This window comes from Mesoplodon densirostris, chromosome 16, assembly GCF_025265405.1.
Source record: "Mesoplodon densirostris isolate mMesDen1 chromosome 16, mMesDen1 primary haplotype, whole genome shotgun sequence".
Lineage (NCBI taxonomy): Eukaryota > Metazoa > Chordata > Mammalia > Artiodactyla > Ziphiidae > Mesoplodon > Mesoplodon densirostris.
Window position 1 is genome coordinate 63713233 of NC_082676.1, and position 15478 is coordinate 63728710.

Sequence of the window (15478 nt, forward strand, 5' to 3'; positions counted from 1 at the left end):
TGGGGAAGTATGAAGTTCTGTGTGAAGGTCAGATGTCATCTAGCTCTGTGCCAGGTGCATGTTTATCAGCAAAGTGAAAAGATGCTGTGATGGGGGGCTTCTTGGGCTTCTGGAGAAAATGATCAAGAGGAGGAATTTTTAGGGAAAAGGCAGGGGAGGCAGGAGAGTGGTTGTCAACCACCCCACCCCCACCCGACTTAGGCAGTGGGACAGACAGACCCAAGGAGAGCTGCTGGGCAGGAAGTACCAAGGCAGTGGCTGAACCCCACCCAGCTCCTTCATCTCCCCTCACCCACTAGGCCCTTCCATGGAACCCTAGCATCTCATGGGACATGGTTTGCAAACCATGTGGGAGCAGAAGGAACTCTAGACTGAGGGCCATGAACTTGGGCTCTGTCCCACCTCTACCCCTGATCTTGGGCAAGTCTTTAAAGCTCCCCAGCCAGAGCTTCCTCCTCTGCAGTGGACTCACCAAGTCCCCTGGCAACTCCGCAGTAACCTGAGTCTGTACAAAAGTGTTTGGGAAGAGTTAGGAGCTGGAAAAAAGTCCAGTGTTTGGTGGTGGAGAGAGGAGAGAGGAACTGAGCTTGAGGTTTCCGCTAAGGCTGTGGGAGGGTGGGGGAGCAGCTGAATGGTTGACCCCCCACCCCCCAGAGAAAGGCTGATGGCAGAGGGGGCATCAGGAGAGAAAGCAGAGCCAGTGTATGCCGTGCTTTGCCTGGGGCACCAGCCTGTCAGGCTCAGGGGCCTTCCCATGATCGCCGAGGCTGAGCTGGGGACTTGCTATTCACGTACCCTGTCCAGGGCCTGGGCGGCTGCCTTGACATTAGCACATACAGTGCAGTACTACGTGTCCTGGGGTAGACTGAGGTTCATCTTACCAGGCTCTCACACTGGCCAGCATGTCCTGGGTCCTCTGCGTCCCCCACCCCTCCTCCAGGGCCGCTAGGGGGCTTCAGCAAGACCCTAGGGAGGCCAGAGTGGGTGGTAAGACACTGGGTTTGATTTCACAGAATTGAACTGAGTTTAACTGGAGGCTCTTGAAGCCTCTGACTGCCTCCTGGAGGAGAGATTGGGCCCAATGGCACAGCTGCTTCCTGGGGATTGAACTCTGGGGACCCAATGGCATGGCTTGTTCCATTGAGAGACTTTCTGTCAGAGAAGTTATTTTTAGCCTGGGAAGGAAGGTCACAGGGCATGAAACCATCACCCTGGGTTTTTATTTCACTCCAAATTGCTTAGATGAAGGGCAAGGGCAGCTTGGCACTAAGTCATAAAAACCAGGGAAGAGTAATGGATGTAAATGTGTATACACACATGTACCCACTTGACTTGCTGTCCAGGGCCCAGGCGTGGAAATACACAACAGTGAGAAGGTCACGTATACATCCAAAGTCTGGGGTCCTTACCTCCCTTCAGAGATGGATGCAGCTCTCTCACCCCCACCAGGACAGATGGTATTTGACAATATTAGAAATACCACAGGCAGTCAGACCCACAGTCTGTTCAGCCCGGTATCACCACCAGCAACAACACCATCAAAATCACTATCACCATTATCATCATCACCACCATCATCACCATAATCAACACCATCAAAATCACTATCACCACCATCATCATCACCATCATCATCACCATCATCATCAACAACATTAATAGTAGAGGGTGACAGGGCCTGTTGGAAAGGGCTGGATTCCCTAGAGGAGAATCCTTGACCACTGCTATTTCAAGGTCAAATGCAAAAGCCTGTTGACCCATCCAATTTGGGAGCCTCCAGTGGGCACGTGAGTGGGGAGGGGCCAAGAGCAGAAACCTTGGGGTCAGGATAATTTGGCTGAGCAGAGGTTTGCAGCTTTGGCTGCATGTTAGAATTGCTCCCCAATTTTTTTTGTGGGGGGTAAAGTTCTGATGCTGGGGCTACACCCTGGACTAATTCAATCAGAACCTCTGAGGAGGGGGAGAGGAGTGGGATCAAGAACCAGGTGATCCCAATACACAGTCAGTGTCAAGAACCACTGGTTCAGAGGCAGTTTTCTGAGCTCATGTAGACTGTGCTTCTCAAACTGTAATATGCAACAAATGAATTGTTCAAATGCAGATTCTGATTCAGTGGTTCTAGGCTGGGGCCTGAGAGTCTGCATCTCTACCAGGCTCCCAGGCCCCTGGACCACACGCTGAGTAGCACGGGGGAGTGGGGGGAGTAGGATGGGGTAGGGGGCAGGGTAGAACACTTCTGTAGGGTCAGGCAATCTCCTCGGCAGCTCTGGAGTTAAATGGCCTCAGCCAGTTGCTAGCTGTGTGATGTTGGGCAAGGCATTCAGTGCCTCTAATTCCAGTCCTCTCATCTGTAAAATGGGGATGAGTAAGACTTGTTTTACAGAAGTAAGCAAGTTGAGTAAGATCAAGTAAGTTCATGTTTTATACATAAAGTGCTCAAGCATTGCCTGGCACACTGAATAATTGTACAAATGTATCTCACATATATCTTGCTGCTCAGAGGCCTGTCAATCCCTTGGGTTATACCAAATTCCTGCCATAAGATTTTTTTCCAGAGGTTGTCGGGGGTGGGGGGGGGAGATAGAGATGCAAGCAAAGGAATCAGGACTTACAGGTATTCAGTGGTAATGAAAGAAAATTTTAATGAGTAACCTCCAGGTCCCCCACTAAGGGACCAGGAATTCCTATGGTACCCAAATCTCCCCATGGACCTCTTCATAGCACTTTCTGGGGGTCAGGCAGGGTCCCAGCTCTGGGAACAGAGGGAGGATTAAGCCTTGGTTCCTGCAATCCAGGAGTCAGAGAGGGCGCATGCAGGGAGGGGCGAGGTACCAGCGGGAAGGGGTTCCTCTATGCTCCCCTCAACACAGCGTAGCATGGAAGGCCTGGACAAGGAGCAGGCAGTTCTGGGTTCCACTTGCCCTCTAGCCGCCTGGTGTCTTGGGCAAATCAAAGACTTTCTCTAGACCTTCACCTCTGAAACCTGGCTGACAGTAATAAGGGAGGTGACTGTGGTCACAAATGTGAAGGTTGTTGGGGGAAGTGTTATATCAACATGTGGGCTCCTTTATAATAAAAGGCACCCAAACTTCCCATCCTTCTGAATTTGATAGCAGGTTGTATCTGTGAGGGTTAATGAGAAAATATTTGTTCCTGGCCCCTGGAGGCTTCCCCAGCTTTCAGGGAACAAGGGAGTGGGTACCCCGAGGTAGAAGGGGTAGGTACCCCCAAGAAGTGGCTTTTCTTTATGGGAGGCCGAGCTGGGCCTGAGAGAGGAGGCACTGTACCCAGCAGGGAGGAGGGATGCTGCTTCCTCAGAAAGAGTCCTGTGAATCAAGGGAGACCTGGGGATGGCTCAGCTACCCTGAGGCAGGGCACCCACGGTCCCGTCCCCTCATCCCCATGTGTCAGCGATGTTCCCCCTCTGTGGGTCTCCTCCTTAAATAGGTCCCAACCTGGGTGGGAGGGGGCAGAAGGGTTAGGCCCCACCCTCCCTTTTGACCCCATTGTTCAAATAAATCACACTTGTCCCTTGACAGAGGCATCTGACACAGACTGGGCCCCTTCCTGCCCTCTGCTTTGCTCTCCCAGTGCCCTTGGCTCTCCCAGTAAAGCTCTGGGCCCTTCGAAGGGGATCCCCTCAGGAGGGGTTCGCTAAGGCCACCAGGAAGCCCAGGCCTGCCCGTTTTGTGTATCTCTTCCTCCTCAGGCCATGTCCCCACTAATCTTAGGTAGAGAGGCCAGCAAATGCCTGCCCTTAAGGGGACAGAATTGGATGTGTGACTTAAGGTTGAGAGCCACAAGTAATCCCCTAAGTGCTCCGCCCCTTAAGCTAAGAGGATCTGGCCAGCACACACCTGTTTTCACTACTTTGTTGGTAGCAATATAAAAAGCACGCTGGTTAATGACTCTAGGAACTGATGAGGGGTGGGGTGGACATGCATCTGTCCTATCCTGGAAAGATCTCCGGGTAAGCCAGGCTGCACGTGCCTGCCCGCAAGGCTGAGGAAGGGCTGGAAGGGCTCGCCCAACTTCCATCCCCACGGGGAGGCTGGAGAGGCAGGGTCAGGGGCGGGGCTCGGGGTGGGTCAGCTGCTCGCTCTGAGCCACGGCTCCCATCAAGAGGGAGGCTCTGCCGGCCACGCAGGGCGGTTATGAAGACCAGGGAGGGAGGAGCCCCACAGTCCCGCTGGTCCACACCGCTCTCCTGGAGACAGGAGCTAGGCTGAGTTAGACTTTTGAGAAGCAAAGCGAGTGCCAACCCCTTGACATTTACCAATCGTGTTCTAATCATCTAGAACTGCAAGTTTCCGCCTCGGGTGGCACAGAAGATGTTGGCAGTTTGTTGGAGAATCATTTCTGTGCTGGAGACGCAAGTCTAGAGGAGAAGGAAAGGGCGCTTCAGGCAGAAGCGGCCCCTGGAGAGACGAACCTGCTCCTTCACCCCACAGATGGCAGGGAGGCTGGGGGCTCGGAGAAGACAGCCGCCGGGGCCCCCGCCACCAACGGCCTGGGCTCTGATCCCGAAGCCAGCCTCTCCAAAGCCTCAGCCTCCGAGTCAGCTCCCCCCGGGGAACCTGCGGGGTCTGGGGAGGAAGATACGGGCCAACCTGGAGCAAACGCCCTTCCCCCAGGAGGGGAGGGGGCGCCCGGGGAGGAGGGGGCGCCCGAGCTCAGCTCAGGAGAGGGCCCAGGACTGGAGACGGAAGGACAAGCTGGGAGTGGCGAGGTCCCCGAGGAAGCCGCGGAGGCGCTAGGGGACGACCCCGCGCAGGGAGCAGCAGCAGGGCCCCCAGAGCCTGAAGACTCAGGGGACTCTCCCAGCAAGGAGGTCGAGACAGGAGGGAAGGGCAGCCCAGGACCCGGTCAGGAGCCAGAATTGCCAGATGGAATCGCGGACTTGGACGCAGAAGCCGCGGAGGGGGCGGAGGACCAGGGGGAGCCCAGCCCCAGCCCAGCGTCGGACGCGCGCGCAGAGGTGGGGGGCGCGCAGGAGGACCGCCCCGCAGAGGGGATGCCCGAGGACCACGAGGACGCGGCCTCCTACGAAGAAGAGGGGGGCGAAGAATCTGAAGAGGACAGCGGCGACGGGGCTAGTTCGGAAGAAGCAGGGGGCTCCTCGGAAGAGGAAGAAGCCGGGGAGGAAGACAGGGAAGGAGCCCAGGAAGCGGCGGGAAGCAAGAGCAGCGGGGAGGAGGGGGCCCGACCAAGCGCTGAGGAGTCGCACGCGGGGCCCGAGGGGGCCGAGGCGCAGGAGCCCAAGGAGGAGGGGCCTCAGGGTAGGGGATCCCAGGGCTGCTCCGGGCACCTCCGCGGGGAGGCGGCGTGGCGGGGGCGTGGCGGCTGCTCGGGGAATTGGGGCGGCTGCGGTCTTCCCGGAGGTCTTGTGTGTAGGGGCAGGCAAGGACCCACAGGGCGGGAGAGCCCCCAGCCAGCCCCGGGTTCGTGGGGTGGAGGCCCCATGGGGGTTGCCCGGCCCTCGGGGTGCCTTCGGGCTGTTCATTAGCCACTTATACCCACTTCGGAGGGACCCTGGAGAGCCCAGAGGAACCTGATCTCGTTATAGGCCATCAGAAACTTACCGGTTAAGGTCTCTCAGTGCACTTTAACACAGACCAGTGCCTTAACCCAAAAGACGGGGTGGGGGTGGGGGGCATAGTGGCAGGATTTGAGGCCCAGAGGCAGGCTGGTGGGTGTGAGGGGGCACTGCGGGACCATGTTGGTGGGCTAGCTCCTGGGGTCTCCCCTTGAAGACTAGGCCATGTCAGGATGGTGATAAGAAACCTCAGGCTGTCTGTGACACTAATGTCCCACAGATGTCCGTCCACCTGGAGCAGCAGCAGCCTTGCTTGCTCTCAGGGCCGGGGAACAGGGGGTGGGGTGGGCAGGGCCAAAGCTGCTGGGCAACATTGGAGGCTGTAGCATCCTAGGGAGGTGTGGCCTCATCCACCGAGTACACTGACCTGGACCAAGAACTGGCTTGTAGGATGGAGGCACTGGGGTCAATCTTCACTTTCCAACACAGGTTTCCTGGCAGAGCTTAGCTTCCACACCTGGCAGGTACACGCACTGGGGGAGCAAGCCCCTCCCCTTTCCCTGGCCTCCCAGCTCTGGATCTGATCTCAGAAAGAATCACTCTCTTGAGGTGCTGCATGAGGCACATTGCTTCTTCTCTTCTCCCTTCCCTCCTGGAACTGGTCTCCCTCTGCCCCACAGGCCAAGTCTATCCTCCTTCTATCACCTAAAATCCTTTGTGCCATCAGCCCCCGTAGAGACAGCTGTGATGTTAGAGGCCCAGGAATGTGAGCACCCCTCCCTGGAGCCTCAGGTAGTCAGGGACATCTCCTGCTGGGTCAGAAGCAGCAGTGCTCCCGCCTCTCCCTCCCCACCCCGCTCCCCAAGACTCCCTGTAGCAGCTCTTCCTGATAAAATGCTCACTTGATCAGGCCAGTGGTTCTCTTAGAACCCAAAATGTAGACTCCTATAAACCGCTCCTCTCAGGAAGTTTTCTAACTCCCCCTGCTAAGACTTCGTAGGCACACTTCTTAGGCCCTCCTAGCTTCTGGAATCTTTCCTTCCGTACCCACATCACTGTCTGTAATTATATTACTTTCCAGGTTATTTCACCCCCTCTCTCCACCAGACTGTAGAAAACTCCACAAGGGCAGAGCTGGGTCGGTTTTGGGCACCATGGAATTCACAACGCCGTGCTCCGTGCTTGGTGTATATAGTAGGTGCTCAATCAGCAGTTGTTGAATACCTAAAATGGATTGAGGAGCTTAACAAGTTGAGTTTGAATTTTAAAACTCCCTCCTAGAAACAGGGCTCCTTGCAGTTGAACCTGGTAAGCCTTGGTCAGCACTTGCTCACAACCCCGCCCTTGCCCGACTGGAGGGAACCTAGAGCCACTGGCTCCTAGTTCTGCCCTAACCCTGCTCTCTGCTTCTCTTCCCAGAAGAGGCGGAAGATGTGACTGAGGAAGCCCCACTGAGGGACCGCTCCCACATTGAGAAAACTCTGATGCTGAATGAGGACAAGCCAACTGATGATTTCTCTGGTAATCAGGGGCAGGAGCTGGGAGGTGGAGGGGCTGGGGTGGTAGGGGTGGGGCGGGGGGTGGGCTGTGTGGTGTGTTCGTGAGGACCTGGGCTGGGCTGGGAGAGCCCTGTGGCCAGAGGCCACGCAGCACCTGGTGGGGCATGGCTGCAGCTCTGAGGCCAGCAGGCACCCCAGGCAGGAGGAGCGCCCTGGAGATGGGGGGCTTCATGGAGAAGGCTCCGTGAGCAGCATCCAAGGCTGGGGGGCTCTGGGTTGGCGGGAAGGAGGAAAGGCGATCCAAGCAGAGGGGCCAGCGAAAGGGTGAAAGGCAAATCCCAGTGCTGCTGCCTGGGGACGGTGTAGCCTCCAAGTCATGGCCAGGGAGGGTTGTTCATCACTTTGGCTTTGATTTTTTCAGTTGATAAAGCCCTCTGATGTCCAGTATTTCATTTCATTCTTGTAATAACTCAAGGCTTTCAGCTGGGCTTACTGTCTCCTCTTAATCGATGAGCTGGTGAAAGCTCAGAGCAGGGCAGGGCTTTGCTCTGGCACACAGCTGGAGACGGGCAGCTCACGGGCAGGGTTTGGAAAGACTGACCCTCGGTGGCCCCATGTTCTTCCCTCCCTGTGCCTCACCCCATGAGCCCCTTCTCCCTGGAGCCACGCTCTTCTCAGGAAGATACTTGGGATGTTTGATTCCTCCCAGGGGCACCAAGGATGCGGTGAAGGGTGCAGGGCTGGGGCGGCCATGCCTCCTTGCCCTCTAAACCTAAGGCAAGCATGAGTACAGTTTGGGGGGGAAGAGAGAAGGAGATGGGGTTGCCATCTGCCATAGAAAGGCCTTCAGGTAGCTGCAGGCTGAGGCGGTGCTTCTGGACACACTGTTGAGGGGAAGGAGAACAGGGTTAGGTTAAAAAAAAAGCTCTGGAGGCTTTCAGGGGTTGGGAGGATGCCTTTCAGTTTAAAGATTTCTGAGGGTTGAGATGTGCACCAGCTCCCCCCAGGAACACTGATGTACTGCACGGCCCCTGCTCCCCACCAGGCGGGGCCAGAGCCGCCCTGGGGAGTGAGACGGATCCACAGCGGTGAAACCACCCGGTGAAGCCCCTGCCTGACCCTTGCCCTTCTCTGCCCCCAGTGGTGCTGCAGCGGCTTCGAAAGATCTACCACTCATCCATCAAGCCCCTGGAGCAGTCTTACAAATACAATGAGCTTCGGCAGCACGAGATCACAGGTACCTCTAGTGTCCGGAGGTCGGAGGTCGGGCCTATACCTCTGACTGTCCACACTTCCCTGAGCCCTCAAGGGGAGTTCTCCTGAGTTATCAGGGAGGGGCAGAGACCTCAGTGACACGAACCATCCTTTCCCAGCAGGTGTGCCCCTTAATTTGCACAGGGCTTTATGGGAGAACAAGTGTTTCATCTGTGAATGTTCATGCAGGCAGTTTTGGTTTCCAAGGATGGAGATGCCAACTTCCATCCCTCCTGTGCTCAAGAGCCACGAAGGGCTCCCCATTCACATACAGGTCATGTCTTCAGTCCCCTGATTGGCCTAGAATCCTTCCCTCCTCCTAATGGCTTCTCAACTCAACTTCCCTTGGGTCTGGATTCTTTCAAAAATTGATTTTCAAAATCATAAAAATAAGATACACTTGTTGCCAAAAAAGTTCTGTGCAAAATAGTATAGATTGAAAAATAAAAATCTCTTTCTTGATTTCCAGCCTCTCTAATTCCACTCCCAGAGACAGCTGCTGCTATGGCTTCTCATGAATACTTCCAGATATTGCTCTGCTTACATGAGCATATCCAAGGGTGTCTTTTCGTTTGTTTTACAAAGATGGGATCACACCACACAGATGCTCTTTCTGGTCCTTGTGAACCCACCACCCTAAATAACATACCCTGCTGAGGGACCACGGGGTGTTTGCCATGTTCTGTTTTTAAAGCGTTACAAACACTGCTATAAGTGTTATGTATTTCATGGAAGTATATTTGTAGGATACATTTTTTAAAGAAATGCTGGAATTCAATATTTTGATAGTTGTTGCTCAGTTGCCTTAGGTTGTCCTCTGTGTACCCACAACAACAGGATAGTGTTCTTGTTGCCCCACAGCAAGGCCATTTTTAAGTGCTGCTTGTCTTGGAAACCTGTTAACAATGGCATCTAATTGCCATTTAATGGCTAGTGGTTTGCACGTCTCTTCCTATGTTAGTTGGCTGTTTCTGTATCATCTCCGCGATGTTCCCAATGGCTCTACAGCGGATGGGGTGTTGTAGGGCCTACGTTATTCCTGCTTTACAGAAGGTGGACCGGAGGCCCTGAGAGATGCTGGGCTACTCAGCCCACACAGCTGGAATTAGGAGCGGTAACTTTCTCCTTCTTCCTTTTTTCTTCCTTCTTCCCTTGCAATCTTCTTCGGCAGGCGGCCCAGGGGGATGGTTTCTCTGTGGGGAGAGCATCCCAGTGTCGTGATCTCACTTCCCAGTCTCCCTCCTCGCCCCTCATCTCTCACCAGTGCCAGGGCTCCTCTGTGCCCCTGGGCAGCCTCCTGTGTGACCTCCCTGCTGGGTCCCTCACTTGCAGCCTCCTGCGTGTGCCAGTGCCGCCCCCTGCCGCAGAGAGCGGGAACAGCAGCTGGCAAAGCCCGCTGGGGTGGTCTCACGGGAGAGCTGGAAGGCCCAGTTCCCCTTGGCATGGCCTGGGCCTGGGGAAAAAGGCTTCTTGTAGGATCTCTGTGGCTGTAACTGGGGACTCCTGCCACCCCCAACCCCCAGCCCACCAGTCCCTTCCTGTCCCCGAGCCAGGGGTTGAGAACCCAGCAGTGCGAAGGACTCACTGAGTGTCTTTACCAGCAGGGAGGAAGGGGCATGGCCTGGTACCAATTTCAGGTAATAAATATATGCTCTCCCCTCACAAGACACCATCTTGGTCTCAGGGCTCAAGGAGGGGCTGTAAGTCAGCGGGAAGGAGCCTCTCACTGCCCCTTCCCTGAGCCCTGGAGAATTCTGCTTTTCCTGCTCAGGGACCCCAACTGGGGAAGCCCAGGCAGGGTGTCCTCCCCAACATGGGACAAGAACCAGAGAACTGCCGAGTCAACGCTTGGTCTCAGACACTAGCAAATGTGCCGTGGACTTTGGAGACTAATATTTGAGACTGGCCCTGGAGCCTGGCTTGGGCTGAGCCTGAGGGGTGTCAGGGGTTGCAGTTAAGGGGAGGCAAGCAGGGGACAGGCAGCGCCCGAGTCCAGACCATCCAAGGGTGTATTAAGCCTCTTCTGTATCCTTTGTTTGGTTACCAATTCAGATAGCGGCATTTCAGCCTCTTCCCGCATGGCTGCTCTCTCCTGCCCCTTTTATGAACCCTTCGCCTCCAGATCTGAACCAGGAGGAGTTGACTTCAATTGATCCCTCCCACTCTGGGGCCGGTGTGCTGCAGATCTGTGCATGGCCCAAATGCTGTCTTCCCATGTTCTCTAACTGGGTCATTGCACTAACATAGCATGAGATGTGCCCCTGATGGTGACACGCTCTCTGGTCCAGGGTAGAATCCCACAACTCAAGATGGACTGTCTGGGACGCAGAGTGAAGAACCCTGTCCCTCCGCAGTAAGGAGCTTTGTGAGTTCACCTCCATGTCTCATCCCTGCTGCCCACAGATGGGGAAATCGCATCCAAGCCAATGGTGCTGTTCCTGGGACCGTGGAGTGTTGGCAAATCCACCATGATAAACTATCTCCTTGGGCTGGAAAACACTCGCTACCAGCTCTATACAGGTAACAGTGAGACTTTCTTGTGTGATTGTTGGTATTTTAGTGTCATATGTAAAAAGCATTTTGAAGAATGAAAACATTCAGGGGATGTAATGTACAGTACAGGGAATATAGGCAACAACAGTGTAATAACTTTGTGTGGTGACTGATGGTAATGATACTTATTGTGTAGATAATTTCGTAATGTATGAAACTATTGAATCATTCTGTCATACACCTGAATCTAACATAATATTGTAAGTCAATTATGCTTCAATTAAAAAAATAAAATATGACAGATTAAAAAAAGAAAAAAGAAAAATTAAAATACTCATACATATCTTCAATATAATAATGAAGATTACATGCAAGAAACCAGCAGTTACGCCCATGTTCACAGAGCATTATTCACAATGGCCAAGAGCTATAAACAACCCAAACGTCCATCCATGGATGACGGATAAAAAACATGTGTTCCATCCATGCAGTGGAATATTATTCAGCCTTGAAAAGGAATGAATTTCTAATACATGCCACAGCATGGATAAACCTTGAAGACATTATGCTAAGTGAAATAAGCTAGACACAAAAGGACAAATATTGTATGAGTTCACTTATATGAGGTCCCAGAGTAGTCAAATTCATAGAGACAGAAAGTGCAGAAGAGATTCTAGGGGCGGGGGGTGGGGGAATGGGAGTTAGTGTTTGATGGGGACAGAGTTTCAGTTTGGCAAGATGAAAATATTCTGGAGATGGATGGTGGTGATGGTTACACAACAGTGTGAATGTTCTTAATCCCACGGAACTGTATACTTAAAAATGGTTAAAATGGTACACTTTGTTATGTATATTTTATCACAATTGAAATAAAACAAGCCACTAGGTTAGCAAACATAGTATCCAACGCCTGTGGCAAGGCCTCCATGAAACATCTTGCTTGTCCATGTCCTTGGTGGTGGATTGCTTCCCCAGAGATGACTGTGTTCCCTTTAACCCCATGCCTGTGTGTGCAGGCGCCGAGCCCACCACCTCCGAGTTCACGGTCCTCATGCACGGGCCCAAGCTGAAGACCATCGAGGGTATCGTCATGGCTGCTGACAGTGCCCGGTCATTCTCGCCCCTTGAGAAGTTTGGCCAGAATTTCCTGGAGAAGCTGATCGGCATTGAGGTTCCCCACAAACTTTTGGAGCGGGTCACATTTGTGGATACGCCAGGCATCATCGAGAACCGCAAGCAACAAGAAAGAGGTAATTTAACAATCGTTTCTGAGCAGCATGAGCGCTGTCTTAGAAAACTGTTAATATTTTAGACAGTGGATGGTAGGCGGACGTGGGAGAGGCTAGTGTTGTCCAAGACCAGGGGATGCATTCTTTGCTTCCAGCCCCTTCTTGTTGTCGCTGTGGTGCCTCTTGGGTGTGGGGTACCTCATCCTTTTCCCTTCTCAAGGACTGATCAGGTTTGGAGGCCATCAGCATTTTCCCAAGGGGAAGCCTGGTCTTCTCTGTCAGGAGCTCCCTGAGGTCTGTGCTGGGGCTTAGCTGTCTTTGGGAGGCCCATGGTGTCCGGGTGATCAAGAGCCTGGACTCATTGGATCCCAGTCCACATGCACTTGACCTCTGGCTAACTTGGATCTGGGTTAAACCTGACCTTCAACTTTTCCTAGTCCCAGTATCTGCTTTACCAGGCCTGCTTCAAGAGAAGCCTGTCTCAGACTTTCCAGAGCTCTGCTTGCCTTCAGGTGGCAGGGGAGTGCCACTTGGTGTCACTACGATGCAGGGCCGTCTGCAGAGATGAGTCATAATGGGGCATTTGTAGGAATATATGACCAGATGGTGGATCTCAGTTTATGGTTATAACCAGAACCCTGTTTTATAGCTAGTAATAATATTATCACTAATAAATATAATAATAAATTAATCTTTATTGCACTCCTATAATGCATAGGATAATTTTATGCATTACTGATTGATCACTGTAGAAACATTTCAAGACAGGTATTCCTAGTCCTCTCATTTTGGAAATAAATTAAAGGAATTAGAATGTATCAAGCTGGCTGTGTGACAGGCTGGCAGTTTTAGTTTGGTGCTTTCCTAAATTTATAGCAACATCGTAATCTTTATATCATCTTAGGTGTTATTGTTCTTCTTGTCATTTTGCAGCTAAAATGCTAGGCTTAGAAGCATTTAATATTCAGCTGGCCAGTGGCAGAGCCCAAGTTCTAGTCCAGGTCTTGATGGCAGGTCCATGTTTCTTTCCCCTAAGTAAGGCACCTTCTCTTTTATTCCTTCTAATTCCCTGACATTTTTCCTTCAACATCTTTGCCACTGCCCAGATCTTTGCAGACAGTGGGAAAATCTCCATTTGGAAAAAGTGTTTTGCTTTCCTGGAGCCTTGGATTCCATTGTGGATTAAAACAAGGATCAGGCTGTTTTTTTTTTTTCCCCTGGCCTTGCCATGCGGCTTGTGGGATCTTATTTCCCCATCCAGGGATTGAACCTTCAGCCTCAGCAGTGAAAGCACGGAGTACTAACCACTGGACTGCCAGTGAATTCCCCAGGCCATCCTTTTTTTTTTATAAAATTAAATTTATGTATCTATTTATGTATTTTTGGCTGCATTGGGTCTTCGTTGCTGCCAGCAGGCTTTCTCCAATTGCAGTGAGCGGGGGCTACTCTTCCTTGTGGTGCACTGGCTTCTCATTGCGTTGGCTTCTTTTTGTTGCGGAGCACAGGCTCTAGGCGCACGGGCTTCAGTAGTTGTGGCACGTGGGCTCAGTAGTTGTGGCACGTGGGCTCTAGAGCACAGGCTCAGTAGTTGTGGCGCACAGGCTTTGTTGCTCCGTGGCATGTGGGATCTTCCTAGACCAGGGCTCAAACCCGTGTCCTCTGCATTGGCAGGCAGATTCTTAACCACTGCGCCACCAGGGAAGTCCCCCCACCAGGCCATTCTTGATTGAGGGTTGACAAGGGACAGGAGATATGTAATTAATTCTTTAAAAGTCTTTACAAACCCAGAAACTCCCTGATGCCGTTACTCCCTTCGAGCCACGGAGTGGTCTGGTTCTGGAAAGAGGGGCGAGGGGCTTGAGGTGGCGCCTGCCCAGCCTGACTTCTCGCTCCCTTTCCCCAAGGTTACCCGTTCAACGATGTGTGCCAGTGGTTCATCGACAGAGCAGACCTCATCTTTGTTGTCTTTGACCCAACCAAGCTGGACGTGGGTCTGGAGCTGGAGATGCTCTTCCGCCAGCTGAAGGGGCGTGAGTCCCAAATAAGGATCATCCTGAACAAAGCCGATAACCTGGCCATGCAGATGCTCATGAGGGTCTATGGGGCCCTCTTCTGGAGCTTGGCCCCGCTCATCAACGTCACGGAGCCCCCAAGGGTGTACGTCAGCTCCTTCTGGCCACATGTCTACAAGCCCGACACCCACTGGGACCTGTTTCTCAGGGAAGAGATCTCCCTCCTGGAAGACCTGAATCAGGTGATTGAGAACAGGCTGGAGAACAAGATTGCCTTCATCCGCCAGCATGCTGTCCGGGTCCGCATTCACGCCCTCCTGGTCGACCGCTACCTGCAGACGTACAAGGACAAAATGACCTTCTTCAGTGATGGGGAACTGGTCTTTAAGGACATCGTGGAAGACCCTGATAAATTCTACATCTTCAAGACCATCCTGGCAAAGACCAACGTCAGCAAATTTGACCTTCCCAACCGCGAGGCCTATAAGGACTTCTTTGGCATCAACCCTATCTCCAGTTTCAAGCTCCTGTCCCAGCAGTGTTCCTACATGGGAGGTTGCTTTCTGGATAAGATTGAGCGGGCCATCACCCAGGAGCTCCCCAGCCTCCTGGGAAGCCTTGGGCTGGGGAAGAATCCAGGTGCTCTCAACTGTGACAAAACAGGGTGTGGCGAAACCCCAAAGAATCGCTATAGGAAACCCTAGGTTGCTGTGTTGCCATTCTCGGGCTCCTGTTGGTGAATGAGCTTGTGTCCTAACTGTCTGAGAAGTCCTGGTTTATTAACCCTTTGAGCCACACTGGCAGGAACCGTTACGCATTGGAGATTTGGGAGTTAATTGAGGCCAGTTGGTGGGGTGAGGGGTGGGTCGAGGGGGGAGAGTGGAAACTGTGAATTGTGGCATGCTTGTCTTGTTGCTTCAATTAGGGACCTGACTGAGGCACGTCAGGCCACACCTGCTTTTCCTGGATCCCCTCTTGGAGGGACAGAGAGCAGCCCAATTCTAGTGTAAACTGGATTAACGAGCATCACATGAGCTAAAAGCAGCTGAAATTCCTTTTTCCCCGGTAAGCTGGGAAACTAGAGGAGATTTGAGTTCCGTAGGGCTGTCTGCTCTGTCCACGTGGCTGCCTTCCACGCACAGTCTTCTGTTTGTCCCCAGCCCTCGGCTGCCTCTTGAGCTTGGGTTGGCTTCAACAGGAGCCAGTCTCTCAGGGTCAGAATCAACCTGGGTGTTGAGCCTACCCCCAGGCCTCTCCCCTGTTCCCCCAAGGGGTGCGGAACGATTCAGGATACCAGAATGCTAAGAGAGAACAAGAGTCCCCGGCTAGAAGGATCTGCCTCCCCCAGGCCATTTCTCTGGCATTGTTTTCTAAGCCAGCCAGGAAGCTCAGTCCCTTCCTTGGCCCCAAGAGGAGGGTGACTGTTCCATGCATTCAGGTAATTTACTTGTTGGA

The 15478-nt window shown here is 53.0% G+C and overlaps 1 protein-coding gene across 1 annotated transcript; it reads left to right on the plus strand.

Moving 5' to 3' along the window:
- Positions 1-6960: 6960 nt before the first annotated feature.
- On the plus strand, positions 6961-14780 carry SRL (sarcalumenin). The gene is given in 6 exon segments (XM_060078973.1): positions 6961-7057; positions 8177-8272; positions 10693-10809; positions 11799-12032; positions 13916-14704; positions 14707-14780. Coding segments are annotated over 6 exon segments (1347 nt in total). The 5' UTR covers positions 6961-7020.
- The last annotated feature ends 698 nt before the right edge of the window (positions 14781-15478 follow it).